An 11,541-nucleotide genomic window follows, 5' to 3' on the forward strand; every position below is an offset into this window, starting at 1 on the left:
ATGACTAGTGATTTGAGTGTTCATTGGTAAAGTTTACTGCAGCCTTTAAAATGTCAGACATGAATTTCAGACACTTAAAATGTCAAATTCCCACTCTTTATCTGATCATGATATTGTAAGATAGTGTAACTTTGGGATGTAGTGAACTATACCAGTGAACCCAGACAGCGGCTGTCAGAGATTGATATTTGAATAGAGATGTGGCTTGTTAAGAGTTGAAAGCCCAGATGGATAGCAGAGGAGAGGCCAGTGTTGAGTTCATAATTGATTGTGTACCTGGCGCCCTGGATCTGCTCCAACTCTGAAGCCAGTCTTGCGCTGTGCTCCTGCTCCTCCTGCAGACATCTGCGCAGCGTGCGCAGCTCCTCCTGAGCTTCCACCTTTATGTCATTGGCGACCACTACTGCTGTCTGGAGGTCAGCCTGGAAACGGCGCCACTCCTCTGTCTCATCCTGAAAGTCCGCACACAAACACACACACACATGCAGTTTTAGTCACGTGGAGCGGAAGTGTTTTGGCCTTCATGTGAGCTCATGGGGCTGGTCATGGAAATGTCATTTTCAGTCTCTGTGACTGATGACCACGGACATGGTAGACTGCAATCCAGCTTGCATTTGCAGCTCAAAGCGTGCTCTAATGAAGATCGTTCTGGTCTCATACACATAGCACTGTTCTACACAGATGGAAGATATTCCTCCTGAATTATACAAACTGACATCCACTGTCAAACATGCATGGTTATGCTGTAGTTCGTTACAAAATGAAGAAAGTACAAGAAAAACAGATAAACAATTCCACCTTCATCTGTTTATTCATGGCCTTAATCTGCTTCTCCAGCTCAGCCTTGTTTTCTTCCAGCCTCTTGATTTGATCTGAAAAATAAGGACAAAATTACACAAAAATTATATATACACTACCAATTCAAAAGTGTGGCGTCAGTAAGATTATTAATGCAAAAATATTAATGTTTTTATCAAATAAATGCAGTCTTGATGACTTCTTTCAGGGAAAGACTTCTTTCAAAAACGTCATAAAATGTTAACAACTTAAACTTGTATTCAAGCTGTACTGTATCACATAAAGTAAATGTATATAAATACATGAAAATTAAGCCTACAATGACAATTAAAGACATTTGCCCCCAAAAATCCTCATAACAGTGATATATCCAGACATTTTATTTTTCCGTTTTTCTTTTTAATTATTTTTACAATTTTACTTTCTTTTGAATTTGGGGTAAACTATGACCCGGGCAAGTTCTTGAAACTTAGGACTAAAAGCCATAAAGAGTTCTGAAATATAAATTCTGTTTAGTTTATATAAATAAAGGTCATTAAAAGGGGTTATTTCACTGCAGCTAGACAGACACAAAGGTGAGCAGTTAAACATTCACAGCATGGGGCATGATTGTTTGGCAAGGTGGTGTACTGAGAACCAGAGACAGATAATAGTCATACTCTCCAGGTCCAGGATGGTCTGGTTGGTGTGCAATCTAACTGCCCGTTGCTGCTCCACCTGATCCTCCAACTCAAAGATGGTCTCTTTCAGGTCCTTGATCTGGTTCTCAGCATCTCTGTTCTTCTCCTCTAAAGCGAGCATGTTGGCTTTATGATCTTCTTCCTGTTTCTCCACCCTCTCCAGCAGCTGCTGTCTGTCTGCCTCCACCTGTACATACAGACACACACATTTAAAACACATTAGTGCAGCTATTCAGGGAGCAGCTCTTTTATTTAATAAGGCCCTTCAACTGCAGCTCTAACTGGCCAGTCCTGCACACTGACTGCAATCCACGGCCTTTGACTAACAAATTATTAGGCTATTGGCAAAACCTAATAACAAACCAAATTATTTTTTACAACACTTAATACTGATTTGAGGAAATAAAAACTAAATCATCAGAGCTAAGGGTTCACATTATTACTGCCCATCCCAGACCAACAAAATTCACATTTTCTATTGTATTTGACCAAATACCCACTTGATTAAGGTAAGATCCATGAGAACACATAAATTAAATAAAAAAGCAGGATGATTGGTTGGTTTATCTAGTTTAGAAGTCATTAAGATTGAATTTTTATAAAAGAAATTAATATAAAACAAAAGATTTCTATTTAAAATAAAAGCTGTTCTTTTAAAATTTCTATTCATCAAAGAATCCTGAAAAAAATGCATCATGGTTGCCATGTCATATTAACTGTGTTAATGAGAAATGTTTATTGAGGAGCAAATCAGCATATTAGAATGATTTCTGAAGGATCATGTGACACTTTCAGCTTTGCCATCACAGGAAAAAAATAGAACAGCTATTTTAAATTCACAATGTCACTGCTTTTATTGTATTTGTAATTAAAAAATGCATGATTGGTAAGAATAAGAGTTCTTTCAAAAACATTAAATCATTTTACAGACCCCAAACCTGGAAGTGTATTTAGCTGTAGCATTTAGGATAATGTGTTAATGTTGAGACTGAGGTTTTAATTAGTCTTATTTTAATAACTTGCTATGCTCTAAAAGCACCAAGCCCAGATCTATGCTGACTGACAGTGTGCTAAAACCCTCTCTAAAAATGTCACGATGTTTTGTACAATGGAACATCCATAAGAATCATTAATTTATCAACCCCTGCAATCAACAAAACATAGTTTTTTTAAAAGAAATTCATCACCGCAGGGCTCCTTTTTAAAGAATGAATAGTCACAGTCTAGTTGATTTCTACTAATGTAAAAGTATTAAACTAAACTTAACATCTGAAATCTCTAAAATGAGTTTTAAATCCGACAACAGGTATTTCTCCAGTGTTGCATAAGCTACTAATTAATTGAGAATTAGATCACTCTTGTTGCGGTATAGGCCAGGTCATAATTCACTTGACAGCCGGATCAGCCTGAGTCACACACACTTCTTTCTTCAGAGCCTTGTGAACAGAGACGTGCTCACTGAGTGTGCGCTAAGACGAGTATGGCATCTTAAAGCTCTGTCCAATGGCAACTCCCTGGATGACATCTGGACTGAGGGTGTATGCTGAAGCCAAAAGGCTTGGCACACACAAAGTGGTTAAGTCAGAGAGAGAATTGTTCATGTTCTTGTGGGTTTATAACGGTCCTTTCTGTGTATAATTGTATTTTAAAGGATGATGTATGCCTCTAAACACATCACTACAACATTTACAAGTGCAAACTAGGCAGCTACAAAAGTTTGCCTTTAGTTTCGATATTTATGTAGGTTCCTCTCTAATTTTCTGGTGATCTAGGCAGAATATGGAAACTTAAAATATGCTCTGTGATTGGATGTAATGCAACTTCAGTATATGTGGTGACATTTGAATAGGTTACATGCAGTCCTTTTTTGACATTTAGAGAGAAATAGAGAGCGGACAGAGCTTTGTAGAACCCGGAGAGGGTATTAGGCAACAAAGTTGTTTACCCAAGCTGTCCTTTTAAAATTGTACCACATAAATGTTCCCAAAGGGTACATAATACAATGTCTTGAAGGACTAAGGTCTATAAAGATTTCTGCGTATCCCAAGACTGACCTCCAAAAATGTATCATCGCAAAAATAGGACACTCTCAAGAAGCTAACAAAGTATGTCAAAAATGAGTCACGTCTGAATTGGCACTAAAAACCTTTGAGGCGATGATGGTCACAAGCCAGATGAACCACAGAATTCATGCATTTCCAACAGCAAGACTATTTTCACTACATTATGAACCTAAGGTTTATAAAGTACCTTAAAATGATCTAAAACTGTTTGCATTTCTAGTTTAAGAAAAAAAACGGTCTTCTTCACGGTCTTCTTCTAAGCCCACTTTTTCGTGACGTAATGCAGCTTTGACTGCTTGGTAAAAGTCTGGTAGAAGCTGCAGAGCTCGCCTAGTATTCTTGAAGTTATCCTAAAGTATACCCTTAAACAGTGTACTATTTCAAAGGATAGCCATTAATAGTGGAGTCCAAAACCAGAGTGGACACTATCGAGTACACTCATTGAATGCCATAATGCAACTCAATACGAGCTTACAACCGATGTACACTTAACGGCTAGCCGCTAGAGAATACCCTATGCACCGTGAGGGTCTTGCCAAATGGCATCCAGGTGGCACTTCTGGTGCATCAATTCTCACTGGTGTCAGAATTTGCTGACCCATTTTCATTCACTCATTCAGCAGACTATATTAGTTGAGTAATGTAGGTAATAGTGAATGAGGTTGTAGGGGCTGATTTCGGATGAAGCCAAAGTCTTCAGGATCACTAGAAGCTTCCAGGGAGGAAGGTGGCCCTATAGGAGAAGAATTGACCTCCCTTGCATCTGTGGACTTCAAACAATATCCTAACAGCATACAAGCATTACCAAATTAAAAGCTAGTGATAAACAAATAATTGGCCAGTATTTAGGCCACTTTAAGATTATTGGAATTGGGCGATAGCTGCATCTTTATATTAAAAACTACCAGTGTGGCTCTATAGCTTGTTCAGCGCACCCGGAGCACACTCTGTTTTACTGCGTACCTGCTGTAGCTCTTGTCGTAGCTCCATGCAACTCAGCTCCAGTTTGTCTCTATCTTCATGCGCTGCTTTGAGCAGACTTTGCAACTCTGTGTTGTCACTGGCGCTCTGCACTGCCTTCAGCTCAGCTATCTTCTGCCGCTCCACCTCCAGTTGTGCTTTCAGACTAGCACTCTCCGCACTCAGAGCCTCCGTGGCTAGCCGCTGTTCCTCAGTTTTCCTCACCGCCTCGTCTTTAGCAACCTTCTCACCCTCCAAATGCCCTTGAAGAAGATCTACTTCTTCTTTTAAGCTCTTCACAGCAATTTGTGCCTCCTGATTCTCCATTTCCAAAGCTCTAAGATTCCCTGTCAGCTGCTGCTGGATGTCTACCAGCTTCTCTCTTTCAAAGCGGGAGCTCTCCACTTGCTCAGCCAAACGCTGTTCAAGCTCTGCAATCCGAGAGGCACGTGAAGCCTCAGCTTCATTACACTGAGCTTGTTCTCTGAGCCTCTGGAGAAGGGACTCATTCTGTTGCACCAAAAGTTCTACACGCTCTCTTTGCTGCTGTAAGGAAGTTTGTAAGAGGCCCTTCTCCTCCACCAGACGCTCATTCTCAGCTGTTAGCTCCTGGACAACCTGTTGCTGGTCGGCCAGCTCCTGTAGAGTGGCCTGAAGTTCTTCGGCTGTACTGTGATGACTCTCTTCCATCTTCTGGATGCGGTCTGTCAGGGACTCCACTGAGAGCTCTTTCACTGCTCCACTGGGCACAACACTCTTAATGCTGCTACTGACTGAGTCAGCGCGTGAGGGAATCTTTTCAAACTCTGAGGATTCTGAGGAGTGTAAAGGAGAGCCTTTGGTGTCACCAGATGATGCAGAAGTTTTAAGGTGGCTTCCATTGACGGCATCTGAAGTGGTGTTATCTGGAAAAACTGAATGCTTGCTAGAGCTGGTAAGCAGTGTTGTGGAGCTCTCCAATGTAATAAGCTTCTGCTTCAAAGCCTGATTTTCTTCCCGCAAGGTGGCCAACTCACGCTGGAAACGTCCGTTCTTCTCCCTCAGTTCCCCTACAAGCACCTGGATGTCTCCGGGCAGTGCCGGTGTCCTTTCTATCTCTGAATTCCCCTCTGGTGTCCCAGCCTCTGATGATGAATCCTTCCCTTTATGCCGCTGGAGCTCCATCCGTAACTTACTGATCTCAAACTCTTTGGTTTTGGCCTCAGCCAGAAGCTCCCTCACCTGACTCTCCAGCAGGGTCTTGTCAAAAGCAACAGATTCTGCTTTGGTCTTGACAGAGCCACGTGAATGCTTGGACAGCGTGGACAGACTGGACGTGCTGGCACTGGTGACCATCTTTTTGGCTGTAGAGCTTTTCTGTTGGTCACGCAATGAGACACGCTCTCTGGAGATGCTTTGTGGGATCTCACGAGGAGCTGGGATCCCTGACTTTTTGGTTGACTGGAGACCTGGGTAGAAAAGAAATTATGTTCTGTTAGTGTTGGAAGTCTTAGTCTAAGTATATGCTGTACAGAATTGTTTGCTTGAGAAATACGACCAACCAAAAGCATTCCTTTGGGCAACTATATTTCTTTTTTTTAGCCCAGTTTAGCCCAATTTCTTTTTTTTAGCCCACATTAATGATGTTTTCTTATGACTAAGGGCATAAGAATTAAATAGCATTATGCTGAAACCGCTAAAGCAACAATATTGTTTTAGTTAACCAACTCCAGTCCACCAGACCAGAGATATGTGACAATGTCACCATTTTTCTCATTCCATTGTACAAGGCCTGGCATATCTGTGTGACAGTTCATTCATTTAGAGTGATAACAGGACAAAATGTGTTTTGTCTTGTCACTTTCAAATGGCCACCAGGCACTGCCTTACTGCACTGTAGCCATAGCAGCACAGCAGAAACAAGAACATCTGAGTGGCATCAGAATGGCTGTGGGTGATGTACAGTATATCGCCTCTTTATGCTGTTTGCAAAATGGAGGTTAATTATTCTTTGGGAGGGGAGGCTGGTGAAAGGATTTTGTGGGTTTTGGAATAATCAGCAAATACCAACACAAAAATATGCTTGACTGGGGCTTGTTAAAGCTGATGCCTCGCCCTAATACAGAGATTATTTCAGACTGACAGTGTTTTCAAAAGACCAGTGTTTCTCAGGCCAAAACAAAGTCAACCCAGGGGGCGCTGAGAGAGTAGAGAGAGATAAAACTACAAATATAAATTGCTACAAAACAATGCAACAATACAAATAAATATAGAGGCATTAAATACAATGTCTTTAATGTACAACAGAGAAAGCAAATGCACTATTGCAAATACACTTTACTCAATACAACACAGTTCGATAATGTTTTTTATTTAATATTTTGTATTTTTAGGGATTTTATGGTACTTAATTATATTAATGGAATAGTTATTATCCATTTATTACCTGTTAACCACTTTTGAGCAAAGACCTGAAAATGAAATTTTAGCTTTTACTCTAAAACTGCATGAAAAAAAGTCATAAATCTAAACAAGTTGTGTTCCAAATTTAAGGTTCATAGCTCAAGAAATGAGCTTTCAGTAAGACTGTGTTTGGATGCAGTACCATTACCAAACGTTTACACTATATTCCCATTCATTTCCAATGTGGTTATTTTTATCCGCGAACAGTTTTCAGGACCATTTACCCTTTTGGAATCATGTACATGAATAGTGTGTGTGTGTGTGTGTGTGAGAAACTTTACCAAGTTTTGTTTCATTCTGATTAAGTAAAAAATTCTAAAAACCCACAAAATAAATGTTTGGGGTCAAAAATTACCGAACAGCACCAGGGGGTTAAAAGTATTTTGTTTATAATTATTTGTGCTAATTTTCTAATTATGATCGTCACTACTGTTCCCTCTAAGCTGTATGCAGAAACAACAAAAAACAAAATGATGAACAGAAAGCAGAGGCAAAATGAGTGGGGAAAGCCATTTCATTTTACCACTGTATAGTTAGTCTCTCTATAGAGTTAGAACTGGTCAACGTGTTTTACAGATTTCAAAGAAAAAACATGAAGCAACCAAATCAGTCAATTCATAATGACGGGTGAACTTCTATTATTTGAAGTATTTAGATTGTTGTTTATAAAAGAATTTGTGTTCACATTTCTTGAAAATATGTAATAGATTTCAGTTTGTTTTCAAATATTATATTATATTATAATAAAGAATTGAACTGTTCTGCATTTTTGTTTTAGAATTTCTTGGAAAAGAACAGCACCATTAACACAACACTGTAAAAAATGTTTTCTCAGGTAACCTAAAAATGTGCTTCATTTAATACTTTCTGAACTAGCTACTTTTCAAAAATATAATTTAATATCACTAAGTTACACCATCAAGTAAAATCTAATTAATATAGCACTTTATAGTTAACAGTTACAACAGCATGATTTTACCTGTACCAGTCTGGTATAATGGATGGTTTTGCTTAGTTGGCAGGAAACGTCCAATAGAGAAAGGTTTTGCCCAGCAAGAACAAAGAACATTGTTTATCAATATACAATTATATTTTGTGTGCAACATGACACACTTAACACACTGTTTGTGCTCTGGATATTACTGATACCTCAACGGCGAGAGCCCCATGTCTAGGGACTGAAATATTATAGAGAATTTGTGCTTTTTTTACTTGTTCAGTCATCACGTAACAACCGCTCAAAGTAATGCCCTGGCAACAACTAAGAATACCCCAGCAATGTGGAGGCAAGTTCTGCATGTGCAAGCAGCACTCATATTTTCTTCAGAAAATTAAATAATCTAATTTACGGAGCCTGACTTCATCTCCACTTAGCCACACCGGTTGTTTAGCAGCAGTCTTGTGTTTTGTGAAAACAAATATAGCAAATTATAATACAATAACATAATCTATGAAAATGTTTAGTGCTGTGGTAAAGGGAAACATAGCATGATAAATGGTACAGTTTAGGATGGCTTTAAGCAAAGACTGATTTTAAATAACGCATGATTAATTTGATTTAGCTCTCTCTCTGACACAACTCTGACTGGCCAGAGTTATTCAGATTAATGTATTCGAGTTTTCCTTCTTTATCTGAGAGCTGAAACTAAATGAAACACTCCACTTGTTAAGGCTGTGCTAGGACCAGAAGACAAAACCAGGACGCTCACTCCTGCATTATATATCACTATTTTTATCTGAGGCAACATCATAACTTCCCAGAATTGCTTATAAATTCATCTCTCTCATATAAATTGCTCTTATAAATTCATGATGTTTAAGAATTGCTTATTTATTCATACTAAATAGTTGGTTTAAGCAGCACATGGTCATCATACCACCACTCACCAGAATTGCTTCTTGCAGAGTTATAACATTGCAGATGTATGATTCACACACACATGTGAACAAATTCAGGTCATTGCCAATAAAAAGCCCTTTTAATTTGCTTCTAAGCCATTCACTGGGCAATATGATATATGTTTGCTGTATAACAAGTAGGGCTGTGAATCTTTGGGTAGACAGCGAATCGATTCGATTTACGATTCATAGGTTTTCGATTCGATTCAAGAAAGATTTTTGCAAATTTAGAACAATTCAATTCGATTCGATTAATGATTCGATTCTGCAGTCTTTAAGTGCATTCACAGGATTATTTAAATACTTCCACTAAATTCTTTAAATGCTTAGTCAGGGGGCAAATTACACATCAGCCTTTGTTTACAGAACCATAGGTTAGAGGGGGAAAAAACACTTTTGTCCATTGTTAGATGCTAGTTTAATGATGCTATGGCATGACATGGCATATGTAGAAATTTATGTAAACCAAGATTTAAAAAAAGAGCTTTAAAAATATTATGTATAGGCTAACATTTGGTCACACCAGGGGCATATCCATCATTTCAGAAGTGACAGAAATGTCAAATACAACAATTTTTATGTATGTATTATTATTATTATTTATTTTTTTACAAGGAATTATTTTCTTATCTCTTACTTTGAATTTGCTACAAGAAATCAAATACACTTCTGGACAATAATCAATCATTTGTAATCTATCATTTTTTCCTAATGGCAATTTTATGATTGTTTTATATACTACAAACAATTATTTCAATTTTATGCACAGAATAAGGTAGAAAATATACTTTTGTAGGATATCAGACCGAATCAGACAATCTAAGATTTGGTCAAAACATGATTCATAGGTTTTCGATTCGATTCAAGAAAGATTTTTGCAAATTTAGAACAATTCAATTCGATTCGATTAATGATTCGATTCTGCAGTCTTTAAGTGCATTCACAGGATTATTTAAATACTTCCACTAAATTCTTTAAATGCTTAGTCAGGGGGCAAATTACACATCAGCCTTTGTTTACAGAACCATAGGTTAGAGGGGGAAAAAACACTTTTGTCCATTGTTAGATGCTAGTTTAATGATGCTATGGCATGACATGGCATATGTAGAAATTTATGTAAACCAAGATTTAAAAAAAGAGCTTTAAAAATATTATGTATAGGCTAACATTTGGTCACACCAGGGGCATATCCATCATTTCAGAAGTGACAGAAATGTCAAATACAACAATTTTTATGTATGTATTATTATTATTATTTATTTTTTTACAAGGAATTATTTTCTTATCTCTTACTTTGAATTTGCTACAAGAAATCAAATACACTTCTGGACAATAATCAATCATTTGTAATCTATCATTTTTTCCTAATGGCAATTTTATGATTGTTTTATATACTACAAACAATTATTTCAATTTTCTGCACAGAATAAGGTAAAAAATTAAACTGCCGATCTTGTTACTGTGCTAATTAATAGTGTTTTCACTATATTTTGGATATAAATATCCATTGCAGAGTTGATGTTATACGGCTCGTTCAATGACTCGCTGGCCATCTCAGTGATCAGCCGTAAAACAGTGATTCTGTCCAAATTCCCTTTAAAATCTTAAATGATTCCCTTTGAGCTAAATTTACCTGTTTCCCTTACACTTTATAGTTTCTGTACTGTAATAAATGATATGTCAATTAACACTGCATCATTCATAAATTGTATTTATTTATTGTTTTTATTGTCTTAACGTTTCATCTGTTCATTCTGCTTTTTATTCAGCTTAGCTGCAGATATAGCCTGGCACGTCTTAATTCTATGAGCGCGAGATCCCTTCTCTTTCATTGCAAAAACCTCTTTATCTCATTTTCATAAAATAAAAGGCTATAGTATTTAACTTTTCCTATCCATCGGCGAATAATGATTCTGAAAGAAAAAGCGCCAGATGTCTGTTTGCTATAGCAATGAACGCTACTTTCATGCATCTGATTATTGCGCTCTTATTTCAAGGTTGTTGTTAATGCTGTGATAATTTTAACAGTTTCCTTCGTACTTTCGGTTTAACAACGTTGTTAAAACACATTTATCATTAATCGGAACTGTGCGTATGCTTTAGACACTTACATTTTTGTTCCGTCCATGCAATAAATGCGCAGCCTTCGACTGCTTAGGTAATGTCGTCGCCATGACCGAGAGCCATTGAAAAACTACGTAAAACTACTTAATTTTAGCATTACTGGCCACGAGTACTAAGGTGAGATCACACATCAGCTGCTCAAAAAATGTGTCAGTGAGACGAACGGAGCTCGAGCGCAATCCAGTGACTGTCACAGGCGGTAAATAGTGGAGCGCGTGAAGGAGAGATGCGAAGACACGAACACTGTTCAAGGTCTCATTAATTCGTGCTTGTAGTAATTTAATGTGTATATATTTTGTGAAATCATTGAATCGCTATAGAAAATGCGATTAATTTGATTAATTAATCTTAGCGTTTTAAATCGATTACTGTCCGAAATCGGCGATTCACGATTCAAAAATCCATGTTTCAAGATCAATGCATTGCATCGTCAGGGTTTGTAATCGATGCATCGAGAAAACGAGTGAAGTGCCATTTCCCCACAATCTCATCTTAAATCTTAATACGAATCACCTTTTACTGAATTCAACTATTCCGTCACTGCTGACCTCCCTCATGTCAGGGAACAGGGAACA

At 37.8% G+C, this 11,541-nt stretch overlaps 1 protein-coding gene across 1 annotated transcript in view; it reads right to left on the reverse strand.

Annotated features, from left to right (window-relative positions):
- LOC107688619 (cytospin-B-like) overlaps nt 1–11,541 on the reverse strand; it is an 80,468-nt gene that overhangs the window by 39,310 nt on the left and 29,617 nt on the right. Inside the window, exons 4-7 of the mRNA XM_016486332.1 lie at nt 4,505–5,949; nt 1,458–1,665; nt 799–872; nt 277–452 (exon numbers count right to left, since the gene is read on the reverse strand). Of these exons, the coding sequence (XP_016341818.1) occupies nt 277–452; nt 799–872; nt 1,458–1,665; nt 4,505–5,949 (1,903 nt within the window). The remainder of the gene's footprint in view (nt 1–276; nt 453–798; nt 873–1,457; nt 1,666–4,504; nt 5,950–11,541) is intronic.

The sequence above is a fragment of the Sinocyclocheilus anshuiensis genome, unplaced genomic scaffold (genome assembly GCF_001515605.1).
Source record: "Sinocyclocheilus anshuiensis isolate Anshui unplaced genomic scaffold, SAMN03320099.WGS_v1.1 scaffold805, whole genome shotgun sequence".
NCBI classification, from domain to species: Eukaryota; Metazoa; Chordata; class Actinopteri; order Cypriniformes; family Cyprinidae; genus Sinocyclocheilus; species Sinocyclocheilus anshuiensis.